The sequence below is a fragment of the Aythya marila genome, assembly GCF_965140915.1.
Source record: "Aythya marila genome assembly, chromosome: 1".
NCBI lineage: Eukaryota > Metazoa > Chordata > Aves > Anseriformes > Anatidae > Aythya > Aythya marila.
In genome coordinates, this window is record NC_139042.1 from 153,518,678 (window position 1) to 153,531,085 (window position 12,408).

Sequence of the window (12,408 nt, forward strand, 5' to 3'; positions counted from 1 at the left end):
GGAAGTATTTGCCAGGTATTTAAAATCTCTCCATCTCCTCCTTCTTCTGTGCTCCATTGCCCTGCCTCCCAGGAACACCATCGCAGGTTGTGTAAGTGTTCCCTAGTGCCTCTCAAATCAATGTTACAATCCTGCTGTGTTTGGCAGTACTGCAGTCCTTTCCTTGGCATTAGTATTGCAAAAGATTTGAAGACCTCAATGATGCATATGTCAGATGCTCCTCTTTCAGGAGAAGAACGTATATATGATGATGTGATGAAAGCAGCCATATACAAGTACAAGAGATTACATTGATATCTGAAGACCTAGAGCATGTCAACCTTGAAGCCTTTATAACTTGTCTTTAGTGGCTTGGCTACCATGAAATCCCAGCATTTGCAACATTTGGTATTGGCATTTAATTTCCAATTGACTCAGAAAGTGAGAGTTCTAAGTCAGGTCAAAAACCCACAACCTTTTTTCTGTAGTGTTGAAACATTTCCCTGTGCGGGGAAAAAAAAAAAAAAAAAAGACAGAAGAAATGTTTCAGCCTTTCCAAAATAGATTTTTTAAAGCTTTTTGTTCTGAAAAGTGTTTTGATTGTTTTGATCTAGTTGAACACAAACACATTTTGAGATGTATTTTCCTTTGAATGTAACATCTGATGTTCACTCAACTCCTTCTACCGGGTTAGGTTAGCAGATTGAGGCTGAAGTGAAGGAACCCTATTGCTTCTGTCAGCTTGTCTTGTAGAGAAAAAAAACACAAAATTCCCATATATCAGCACAAAAGAAGGAGGAAAAAAAAGCTGTGATAAGAAAAAATTGGGAGAAAAAAAATGAGACCCACCTGTGAGGGTATCTGCAAAAGCCAATAGCACTGAAGGAGAGAAAATGAGAACTTCTTTCCCCAGAGCTACTTGTCGCTCTGACCTTCGCAACACAAATCATTCCTTTCATTAGAAATGAAATATTAACTGTCGTGCAGCGGTTTACAGCATCCTACTGGCTTCTTGCAGGAGGGTCACAAAGCAGTAGAGGAAAACAGGGAAGAAACATAGTGCTGTCCTTACAGAGCTTGTTTCAAAAGGAGAGAAAGTGCAATCATTGCAAACTGGAATGACAGGGCGCAGCTGTCTACCTGGTGGAAAGCATGGTTAGAAAAGAGGGAGATGGGAAGGATCCTAAAGGGGAAGCAGAGAAAGGAGGAATGATCATGGAAATGCGATGTCTCATCTGCAGGGTGACCATGGAGGTGACCATGGATGTGCCCACTTGGTGATGGCTCAGAGGTGGGAGGCCACAAGAAGTTGTGTGTGTGGTTGTCCAGTGTTTGGCTGGGAAGCATCATGTGGGGCTCCATATTTCCATCTATGTTTTTTTTGCTGGTGATACCTGCTGCTTGCTACTTCAGTCATTGAACTTCTCTGCTGCAGCAGGCCCTGCTCTCTGTTTTGGGGCAGGAGCAGGGGCTAACATAACCATTCACACCGTAGAGTTAATTTCTTCCTCCTGTTGTAAGCCCTTTGTAGCCAAGGCATTTTTACTGCAGGTTCAATGGGCCCAAGATGTTCAAGGCATCTCTAGGAATGGATATAATCAGAGATCATAGTCAAGGCAACTCTAGAAATGGATATAATCAGAGATAGCAACGAGGAAGACTGAGAGAAAGTCACACATATAAAGCTTATGCATTTTCTGTGCTGTTAGGAGCACCAGCAGCTGGGTTTGGTGTACTCTTAATCTCCAGGTGAAGACGGAGGGAAAGGAGAGAGGAGCCCAGGGTATTGCTTTGTTTTGCTTTGTTCTTGTATTTTTGTCAGCAAGAAAAAGCAGAGATTAAGGCTGATCCCAAGAACATTAAGTAGTGCCCAGTTTTCCCATGCACAAGCTAATTACAGCTCTGATGCAGAGATATGTTGCTTCTGCTGTTTGTCGCTTAGAAATCAAGCCCAAAGGCTTTGCCTGCACCTCATCACCTGTTTCTAACACCATCTTGCATTACACATAGTCATGTTATCAAGCACTACGGCAACATGTCCAAGTCCCAGAAACACCTGGAGATCTCCTTAATTGCCCTGCAACTTGTGGCTTTCAGCTAAAGCTCCATCTCAGGTGGTTTAGGGTGGTTCTCCCCTGGTGTGTGCTGGTGATGGATGTCTCCCTTGAGTCTCTACCCATCCCCGCTGGAGGATGGTGGAGGGTCAATGGATACGTGGCAGCTCCCTCTGGCCACCAGCTGGATGGGCCGCACTCAGGCTGCGTAATTAGATGCCTTGAACTTCAGAAGAAGTTAATTAGGAATGAAACTTCTGACCGAATGATGCAGATTGCGAAGACGGGCTTTGTCAGCAGCTGAAATTAATTGCAGGCTCAAGCACAGGGAAAAGCGGGGCGGGGGAAGGCTGCGGGGAGGGGGAGGCCTCACTGCCGAAAGGAAGATGATGAACCTGGCTGCAGGCTGTTGCCGTGGTGACGGGAGGCCGTGATGGTGTTTGACAGCGGTGACACATGGAAGGCCACAGGTACCTCTAATTACCCCCTCCGACAATCCAAGCGGGCAGCAACCCCTCCTGACTCGGGGCAGGAGATGCTCTGCTTTTCTCCTCATGCTTTCTTCCTCTCCGCTGCAGGTGGGATCTGCCTTTTCGGGGGCCCCTGCCTGCTCTGAAAGGAAAACCATGTGGCAGCAGGAGGAAAGCTTTTCCTAATGTTGCTTTAATCGCCCAGGAGCCGCCAGCGATTCAGCAGCGTCCTCAGGAAGCCTGGACGAGGCTGGCAAACTTTCAGAGAGCTGTTATCTGAAAGACGGGGGAGGAGAAACTGAGTGCAGCAGCCTCACATTTTTGAGAAAGAAGATTCAGGGTCTCCTGCACCTGGCCCGAATTGCGGGGTTTTGGGGAGTGCTTGCCACGGCTGGCTGGACCTTGAGTTTCAGGTTACTGAAACCCTGAGGGCTGCTGCAGGGGGGAGTGAGAGGAGAAAAGTTAGCACAGGAGCATCCCAGCCACCCGCATGATGCCACTGCCGAAGCACACACACAAAAACATGGATATTTGCAAAATAAACCCCTTACTTCAAGCCCTGAGCTCTCTGAGGCTGGTGGTGGTTGGAGAGTACTCCCTGCTGTCAGGTCTCTTGTGTCATGTTTTCTGGTCATTTCCTTAAAAAAAAACAAACACCCAACTTCTAGCTTTTAAAGTGATTTCTGCTCTTTGTTTTCTATGTATTTATTTCAGCCAGGAGTACTCTGAGTGCTGATGGGGATAACACATGCCTGGGGGATTAAAGATGACAGCTGGATTGTGCTCGGTGCCCAGTGACAGGACAAAAGGCAATGGGCATAGACTGAAGCATGGGAAATCCCATGTAAGCAAACACTGCATAAGTAGTCAAAGGCTGAGGCAGGCTGCCCAGAGAGGTTCTAGTGTCTCCATCTCTAGAGATACTGAAACCCAATATTGGAAAAGACCCCGAGCAATCTGCTGTAATTGACCCTACTTTAACCGGGGGTTTTGGACAAGATCACCGTAGGAAGCCCCTTCGAGCATTGGCCCTTCTGTGGTTCTGTGTTTCTGTGAGAGTTGGCACAAAACAGTTTTTGGAAAGTCCAGAAGAGAACTGTAGTCTTACCTGAAAGGCCTGGGAGAGGTAATGGAAACCTATCCAGGTGCTTTCCTGGGCTGTGAATTGGGTCACTATAGAAATACATAGGAGAGAGAAAAGTGGGAAATTGAATATTTTTTTTGTATAGACCTCAGGGGATAAGCATTTTACTCATGCCCTTTTGACATATTTCTCTCCAAAAAGGCCTCAGTTTTTGAAGCCCTTTGTGAGGGTAGGCTCTACGTACTTATTTCATAGACTGCTTGGGATTAACTTTGTAAGGGAGAGTGATAACATGTTCTTGAAATCACCTCATAGCATGATTGGCACAGTAGAGCTGTTTCCCTGTTCTTGTCTGATTTTGCAGCTGAAGGTAGCTCACTGAAAACCAGGTGGGGGAGAAGAGAAAGAATTAATAATCTTCTAGATCAGATTATGTGGGTTAGTCATGAATCACTGTCAGAGAACAAGCAAGGAAAAGTTGCTCAGAACAAACCACAGATTTTGAGTGTCTTTCAGAAGTGGCCAGAGATACAGGCCACAGTTTTGGATTTGGTTCTGTGAGGAGTGAAAACGGGTGCACTTAGTGAGTTGTATTTTTAATAGACAATTTCTCAGCTCTGTTAGTTTAAATTAAGAAAAAAAAAAAAAAAAAAGAGAGAGACAAAACTTTGAAAATGGAAACTGAGCAGGGATGCTTGTGAGGCGTGTTAAATTACACAAGTGATGTTTCTGCCAGAGGTTGGAGGTCCATTCTCATTAGATCTACATCGCTGCTTTGCAATGTGAATGCTGGAAAGAAATCACAGAAATGTGTGCCCAATTTTAGAGTTAAAACACTGTAAATGAGTCCTTGGATAAGTGAGAATTGGGTCCTAAGCCTCCTTCATTTGAAAGAGTGGGATGGTGAAAACGAGGCAGATAGAGGCTGTGAAGGGCACAGAAAAGGTTGCTCAACTACACCATTTTTACCCTCTGTTGTAATATATAAGTGAAGTGGCACTTGATGAAATTAAAAGGCAACAAATTAAGTATAATAGGAGGAAACACTTTTTAATGTAAAGTATAATTAGCCAATGTAGCTTATGGCTGCCAACTATTATTGAAGCAGATATTTCAGAAAGATTCTCAACAAAGGATTCAAATGAATAAGCAAAGCATCTGCAGGGACACCACTATAGCTGAGAAAACAATTATAAGGGCTATCAATCCTCATGCTTTAGGGCACAAACAGATCACCAGCTGGGGTCAGAAATGCAATTTCCCCCCATGGTTACCGAATAACTTAATTAGGCACATGGTGAAGTTTTATCCTGCATGGGTCACTGCTGGAAGCAGAATAACAGATTAGATGGACCATTGACCTGTTCCAATATGGCAACTCTTTATCTTCACTCCTCACTTCTCAGAAGTGAAGAGGGAGACTTCTAGCCTTATGCTGTACCCCCTTCCCAGAAGGGCTGTAATTGCTGGGCTCATGCAGAGACCCAGATGTCCATTTCATTGTATTCGATATAGCCCTTCATCAGATCCCAGAGATTTCTGCCGCCTCTGAGTTTTGTGGCACCATAGAAAGTCTCTTCCCACTGTATTTGTAAGATCTGTAAGCCAACAAGAGAGGAATCAGTGTGTGTTTAACTATGGCAACAATTTGACTTGTCTAAGTACCTTAGGGCTCTGAGCTGCCTGTACATTCACATTTTCAGAAGAGTTTTGGCTTAACCAAACAGTGGAGAAGTGAGGAACTGAGGGAGAAAAACATAAGAACGTAATATATCAGCCTACCAGCAGTTATTTCCCTTCATCTTCCTATTTTGACATCCCAAGTCTAGATCAAACTTACCTTGGCTGTGATACTTTTGCAGAAGTTTTCCTTGACTCTTTTCCACCTGGTTTGAATGTGTCAGCATGATGGTGATTTTGCTAAACTGCGTTACCCTGGGGATGTACCAGCCATGTGAGGATATGGACTGCCTGTCTGACAGGTGTAAAATCTTGCAGGTAAGCAGACTTCCTTCCTGTTGTGATGGCGCATCAGTGCAAGTCATAACGTTTCACACATGTTTTCCATCAGTGTGCTGTCAACACCTTACCAACAAGGTTGGTGAGAACATCCTGGCCAACAGATTAGTAAAATGGCAAGAGCTTGCATTGAAGAGGAGGTAAATGAGATTAGAGAAAGATAATTAATGAAGACTATATGTGACCAGGCAATACGGAATAGTTGTTAACTTTTCTGGTCCTGTGCATAAGGCAGGTCTTCCCGACACAGGCAGCTACAAGATACATAGCTCACGGAGAAATAACTGTGGTTATGGCGCCCAGACAGGAGGGAATAACAACCCCCAATGCATTTGCTACTCTGCTGAGGAGCAAGAGTACTACCGAGTCCAGAGGTAACATGGCAGTCAAGGTGCCAACAAGGAGAAGAAAGAACAGGCGCACTAAGAGGGGCCATTGGTACCTCCTAGGTGGCCAGGAATGTCTGTGTGTTCCTGGTTGGTCTTGGACCTGCTGGTTCTGAGCCACCACCTTCTTTCAAGTCCATGTAAAGAGGCCCTGAGTCTACATAAATTATTTCATCCATAGAGAAAAAACAGAGCCCTGTCTTGCTTGCTTAAGAAGCAGATAGCTGTGGTACTAGTGCTGAGTGGAAAAAGCTTGTCCAGCCCTGCCCCTAACTCATTTTCAGAAGCACTGAAATTCACATTTATTTCACTTTCTGTATTTTAAAGCTGAGAATGCTTGTCAAACTTGCTCTTGCTTTTCTGATTGGCAGGTATTTGATGATTTCATCTTCATCTTCTTTGCAATGGAAATGGTTTTAAAGATGGTGGCCCTGGGGATCTTTGGCAAGAAGTGTTACCTTGGGGATACCTGGAACCGCCTGGACTTCTTCATTGTTATGGCTGGGTAGGTTGACAGCTTCTGTGCTTATTTGTTCTGTGTTTGTTGGAGTCTTTTATAGAACTGAAAAAACTCCCCATCTGAAGAGCATATGAAGGTTGTTGGCAACTATGAATGCTTTTCCCTAAGTGTATTGAGCAGGGTTAAGCCCCTCATATCCTGATGGAAGGTAAAAGTAAATCCTTGCAAAGCCAATGATGCTACTCTTGATTTGCCATGGTATAACTGATGGGAAAGTTTCCACTCTGGTGCTACTCCAGGAAATTTGCAAAATTGAATCTGATATGCTGCGGTTAGTCTATGGAATAAACAGTAGACAAGGTAGCTTAGCTCTCCAGCTGATGTGCAGCTGTCTATCTCACAACTTCAGCAGAGGGTGTTAAGTTGTACCAGCTGAAGAGCAAGCCCAGAAATGTTTTTGTTAATGTCTGAGTGGAGGAGGTACAACTTTTACCAAAACCAAGATGCCTTCTCTGTTTCCAGCAACAGCTGGAACAGTTCCTTTCAAAGTTAGGAACGTAGTGTTTTTGTATTGTTTTGTTTTTTAATCTCTGGGCATTTTGTCTTTTTTTGCATTGGCCTAACCCATGATACTATTGGGACGAGTTGACATTTGAGTGTTTTTTATAAGTTACTATGGAGAAGCTCTGATTTCTCCTCTGCATATATGAAGTGAAAAGCCTACCAGGATGTGCCTGTGGAATCACAGCAAAATGTCCTTCTCTAATACCAGTGGTCATGTGCTTTTTGGGATTTGATTGTTTTCAATCATTTTGCTTTGTGCTATAATAAAAGATAAAAAAAAAAAATCAGAAAATTTATATAATATTGCTGTTAGTACAGAAAAGGAATTGAAATCTTTTCAGAGAGAAACCCCCCACTTTCCTCTCCCTTCCAGCAAGGTATTACCAGCATTCACTGTCACCTGGAAGTGCATGTATTACTGACAGAGCCAGCAGTGAGTTCAAGCTCTCTTTGCAGAGCTTTTCCCTCAGGTGCAGAACAGCGCTGTCTTTACATTTGCTTTTGACACAGTTGTTCTACAGAAAGACTTGAAAGCTGTTCCCTCTGGAGTGGTGTATAATTGTTTGCTTCTGGGGGGAGCTGAGATTTTCAAACTCAGTTCAGTTGTAAAAGTTTGAAGGTTGATCCTCAGCCGGCTTGTACATGAAAGGCGGACAGGCAGATGAAAGCTGTAGCTTTTTGTGAATTAAAGCAACGTGCATGAGATGGGAAGACCTTTCTTGTGCCTGAGTCTGCTGTGATTAGCATGTGATTTAAAATGGGCTCACATTATGAGGACTGTGAGTTCATCAGGAAAGGAAAAGTTAAAGCATCTGACACGTGCTGGTGAGAAAAACCAGATCATTGCATGTTCTAGCCTGAGCTTCTGGTGGCAAAAGGTGCTGGTGGCAAAAGGTGCTGGTAACCGGGTGCATGGAAAATGAAATATTGAGGAGGAAAGGGAAGAATAAGTGTGTTAGAAAAGGGGACCTCAGAGCCCAAGGTGCTTCTCCTTGGGGTGATGTTCTACGTATACAGGATGGGAGGAAGGCTCTGCTCCAGGTGGGAACGCGATAGCCAGCACATTGCTGGGGTGTAAAAAGTTTGGGAATGGGGGTCTTTCTCTGCCTAGTACCCATGGTGTGTGAGCAGTGCTATCTGGAGAGATGAAGAAATCAGTAGGGCAATGCTAAATGAAAGAGAGTGAGTTCAAATGCTTGTTCCATGCAGGAAACAAATGAAAATGAGTGTTGTACAAACTGCACCACAGGAGGTTCCATCTAAACATCAGGAAGCATTCTTTGATGTGCAGGTGATGGAGCACTGGTACAGGCTGCCCAGCGAGGCTGTGGACTCTCCCTGCTTGGAGATCTCCAAAAGCTGCCTGGACGTGGTCCTAGGCATGCTGCTCTGGGTGGCCCTGTTGGAGTAGGGCTTTGAGCAGGGGGCTACCATGTCCCTTCCCACCTCAACCTTGCTTGGTTCTCTGAAATCCCTGCTACCTATATCAGAAGCAAGTAAACCCCATTTATCCCTTTCATCTGCCATCATTGATGGAGAAATCTGAGAATAAAGAGCCTTTTGCGCATTTGATAGTGGTACTAGAAATGAAGCTCACATCTGAACTCTTTTCAACGCCTAAGAGACTTAGAATCAACTCCTTAGATATAAAATAATCAGTGTGGAGGACTTTTTCATTTCAGGCCCAAAACTGAAAGAAATTTGTTTCCTGATTTCTATACAATTGTCCTCATGAGGTGTCAGGCTGAAATGATAGTAATCTCATTAGAATATCTGATCTCAAAAGACTTCTGCTAAAGAAAGATTTTCCCATTTAGTTATATAGAACTAATGACTATATAATGTATTTTGAGTTATAAAAGCTTATGGTTATTAATTCATTATTCTTTGAAATTCATTAAAACGGTCTGCACTGTTTAAATCAAATCCAAGTAGAGGCTTAAACATGCCCTTACATAAAAACTGTAGGCTTTTATTTAACCTCAGATTTAAGCCCCAGACTTTATCCTGACTGGTCCCACACCTGTATCATGGCTTCACCTTGCTCTGGGTCCAAATGCTGCCTTAGCCTTCTGACTAAGGGAAGACAGCCTGCATCAGGTCTTGCATATTTTCTCCATGCCAGTGTGTTAAATCCTGAAAATAAGCTAATCAGTTTAATCTAAAGGCCTTATCTTTTTCATTGTCCTGGGCTCTCAAGGACTGCAAGGGAGGTCATGAATTTGACCCTTAAAAAAACATCCATAATGTTGAAAAGTAATGCACTGCCTAGAAGACATTCGAGTATCTCTCAATTTCAAGAATAAGGCCCGTATTTCCCAGCCTTTTTTCTTCCTTTCTCCCTTTGAAAATACATACATAAGTGGTGCTCCAAGCAAGGCATCAAAGGTTCAGAGAGTGAACCGCAGCTTGGAAAAGCCAAGTGCAGGTGAGGGACCATTCTGTCGGGTGCTCCTGGGTGGCTGAGATACCTCCATCTGCCTAGCTGCATGACAGCATGTTTTATCAAAGAGCATAATGATTATTTGCTGCTATTGCCCCAGACAGTGCTTTGGTTACATAAGCCATGTATTCAGGCGTTCGTTTGTAGTTTCCTCCTCGCTTCCTTGGAAAGCCAGAAGCTATAGTTTTAGTTAGCTGAATTCCCTTGTGTGCCCCTGCCCTGCTTGCCCCTGCTCCCCACGCAACCCAGCAGCTCAAGGAGGAAGACTCCATTGTCACTAAAAATGCTCAGTTTCCATGGCGATAGGAGCTGACATCACCAGAACTTTCTCCCCTCTTGCACACTCCCTCCCCCAGCCACCTTCAACACGTTTTTTTCCAGAAAGGATTAAAAAAAACAAAAACAAAAACAAAACAAAACAAAAACAACAAGCAAACAACAAAAAACACAAAACAACAGTCCTAAGTCAATGTTCTCCTTCATTGTTACCTTCAATGGAGAGAGGGAATTTGGATTGAATGGCCATGCCCTTGTGCACCCAAGCAATGGGCTGTAATTTTGGCTTTCCAATACTCTGGCTCCCAACTGCTTGCTGGTGACGGGAGGTTGCAGGTTCCCAGACGTTTCATGCAGGCTGTTTGTCACCAGCTGTCCCAGTGGGAGTCCCTCTTCTCATGTGTTTGTGTTCATGTCTTGTCTGTCGTCATTTGTTTCCCACAGCAATGGGTGCTTTTGGAGAGCTTGATCTGCAGCAACTCAAAGGGCAGCTTCCTAAAGTTGAGAGCCTACTATTTTTTGAAAACTGAGATAATCAGTCACGCTGAAAACTTAGGCCAGACTCTCTACATGAATTTAGGAGAAGTCACTTATTTCTGGGATAATGCTCATCACCTTTTTAAGTTAGGCGTTTAAGTTAGACATTTCTCTAGCAACTTGCACTCTACTTGTATGGGTGGTAGCTAGTTTAAGGGGATAGGGCTTTATTGCGTGACCAGGGGGATGCTTGTGATTACAGATCTGTGCACAGAATACATCCAAAATCTTTCCTTAACTAGTTCAGTAGCTGGGGAGAGGCTGGTATATCTGTCACAGAGATATACCAGAGATATACCTTCTTTGCCTCTCTCCATCACCACACCACAACGTAGATCTCATAAACTGATCAAATCCCATCCTAACCTTGACTTTGATGAGAATGGTGTGACTTGTGTATTTTGTCATTTTAAGACACAGTTGCAGGTTTGTTTAACAGCTTTTTTAAAAAAGCTGTGGTGGACAGTAGAGCAAGACACTCAGAGCAAGTTGTCACTTCAGTGCCTTAAACATTGCTAATATGGTCTCTTTATTCAGCTACGTAGTCACAACACCTCTCTGTTATTTTATGCAGCTACTTTCTCCAGTGGCTCCAAGTTGTTATTTATTTATATAATTTATTTATTTTTTCCACCTCACAATCATCTCTTCTGAAGAAAGAAAATCCCTTCCAATTAGTAGGGACAGCAAACTTTGTTCCCAGATATGTGGTGTTGCATTCGTTCGTGTTGGCATATATATTATTTGCATTTCCAAAGCAGTTCATACTGTTCTGTGTTGCTGGCTTATCCTCTTTGTTTCTTTTCTGTTCTCTTAAAAATATGCTTCAACTGCAAAATCCACTTTATTTTTTTTTTTCTTAAATTTTCTGCCAAGTTGTAATAAATAAATAAAGAACAGAGTGGCAAGAATTGTACATTACAGGAGTACATCTGCTCACAAATAAGTCCCCATTTACTGTTGCATGTGAGGCCTATTACTTAGCCAGTTTTTCTCTAGCTAATGTATGTCATGACGATTTCATATCATTCCAGTCCTATCAACATAATTACTTGTGTGAACCAGACTTGTAATCTCATAAGAAATTATAGCACATTAGTTTGATGATGTCTATTTTTCCTTAAACCTGTGTTGATTATGGCTAATTTTATTATCCACCTTTAATCCGTAATCTATCAAAGCCACGTACTGACGATTTCATTATTGTGCTGTGATCAGCATCAGTCCAGTCAGCCTACTGAGATCACCGTGTAGCTCAAGCACTGGCACAGCACCAGAATTTCTCTGACCTTTGGATGCTTTCCCAGTTTTCTGAGACTAACCAAAAATCAACAGCACTGGTCCAGGACTTTTTTGGCCAACTCTTTTAAAACTCTTGGATATAAGTTGTCCAACCTTGCTTATCTTAGAGTATCCTTATTTTGATAGGTACAGGTAAAATACTTGGTCACAGCTGCAATTGAGAGCAGCTCATTACCATCTTTGTTATAAAAAAATTATCATCTGACCTTCCCCATAGAACTGTTCTTTTTTATTGATGTTTCTGCCTTTTTACACTGTTCATGACAATTCTGTTTTCTTCTTCCAGTGATTGACTTGTACCATTTTATGTTTGTTCAGTTCTCTTACAAATTTTCTGGATTTTTCATCTCTTAATTTATATTCATTGGTATCAGCTTCCCCTTTCTTGCTTTCATTATATTGCTGCTTTTGCTCATTTTGTACTATCTTTTTAACCAGTTCAGCTTTCTTGTCTCTCTTGTAGCTTCTTGGATACCTGATAAATGTTCTTAAGTAATACTTGTTTGTTGTCCATAGTTCATGAATTAAATTCTTTATCCTGACAGGTTTGATGCATGGCTGTTTCCATGTGTTTTCAACTTAATGAATATGACCCCTGTAATCCACCAATTATATTTAGTAGTATTGATGATCTTACTTGGCATGTACATGACACATGTAATTAAGTAGTCCCAGCTTTAAGTTTATTGATCACTCCCTCCCCCAAAACCAACCAAACAAAAAAAAAACAACAACAAACCAGTACATCTTAATTGACCATCTCTGCATCTTTGGTTCTAAAAATCAGCTTTTAATTTATGCTGCACTTTTTTGTAAATGCTGGGAAATTGTAAG

General features: G+C 42.6%; 1 protein-coding gene across 1 annotated transcript in view; it reads left to right on the forward strand.

Moving 5' to 3' along the window:
* Nucleotides 1-12,408, forward strand: part of CACNA1I (calcium voltage-gated channel subunit alpha1 I) — a gene marked incomplete at both ends in the record, with an annotated part of 145,899 nt that overhangs the window by 58,507 nt on the left and 74,984 nt on the right. The window contains 2 exons of the mRNA XM_082752386.1: nt 5,474-5,585; nt 6,364-6,497. Coding sequence (XP_082608512.1) covers nt 5,474-5,585; nt 6,364-6,497 — 246 coding nt within the window. The remainder of the gene's footprint in view (nt 1-5,473; nt 5,586-6,363; nt 6,498-12,408) is intronic.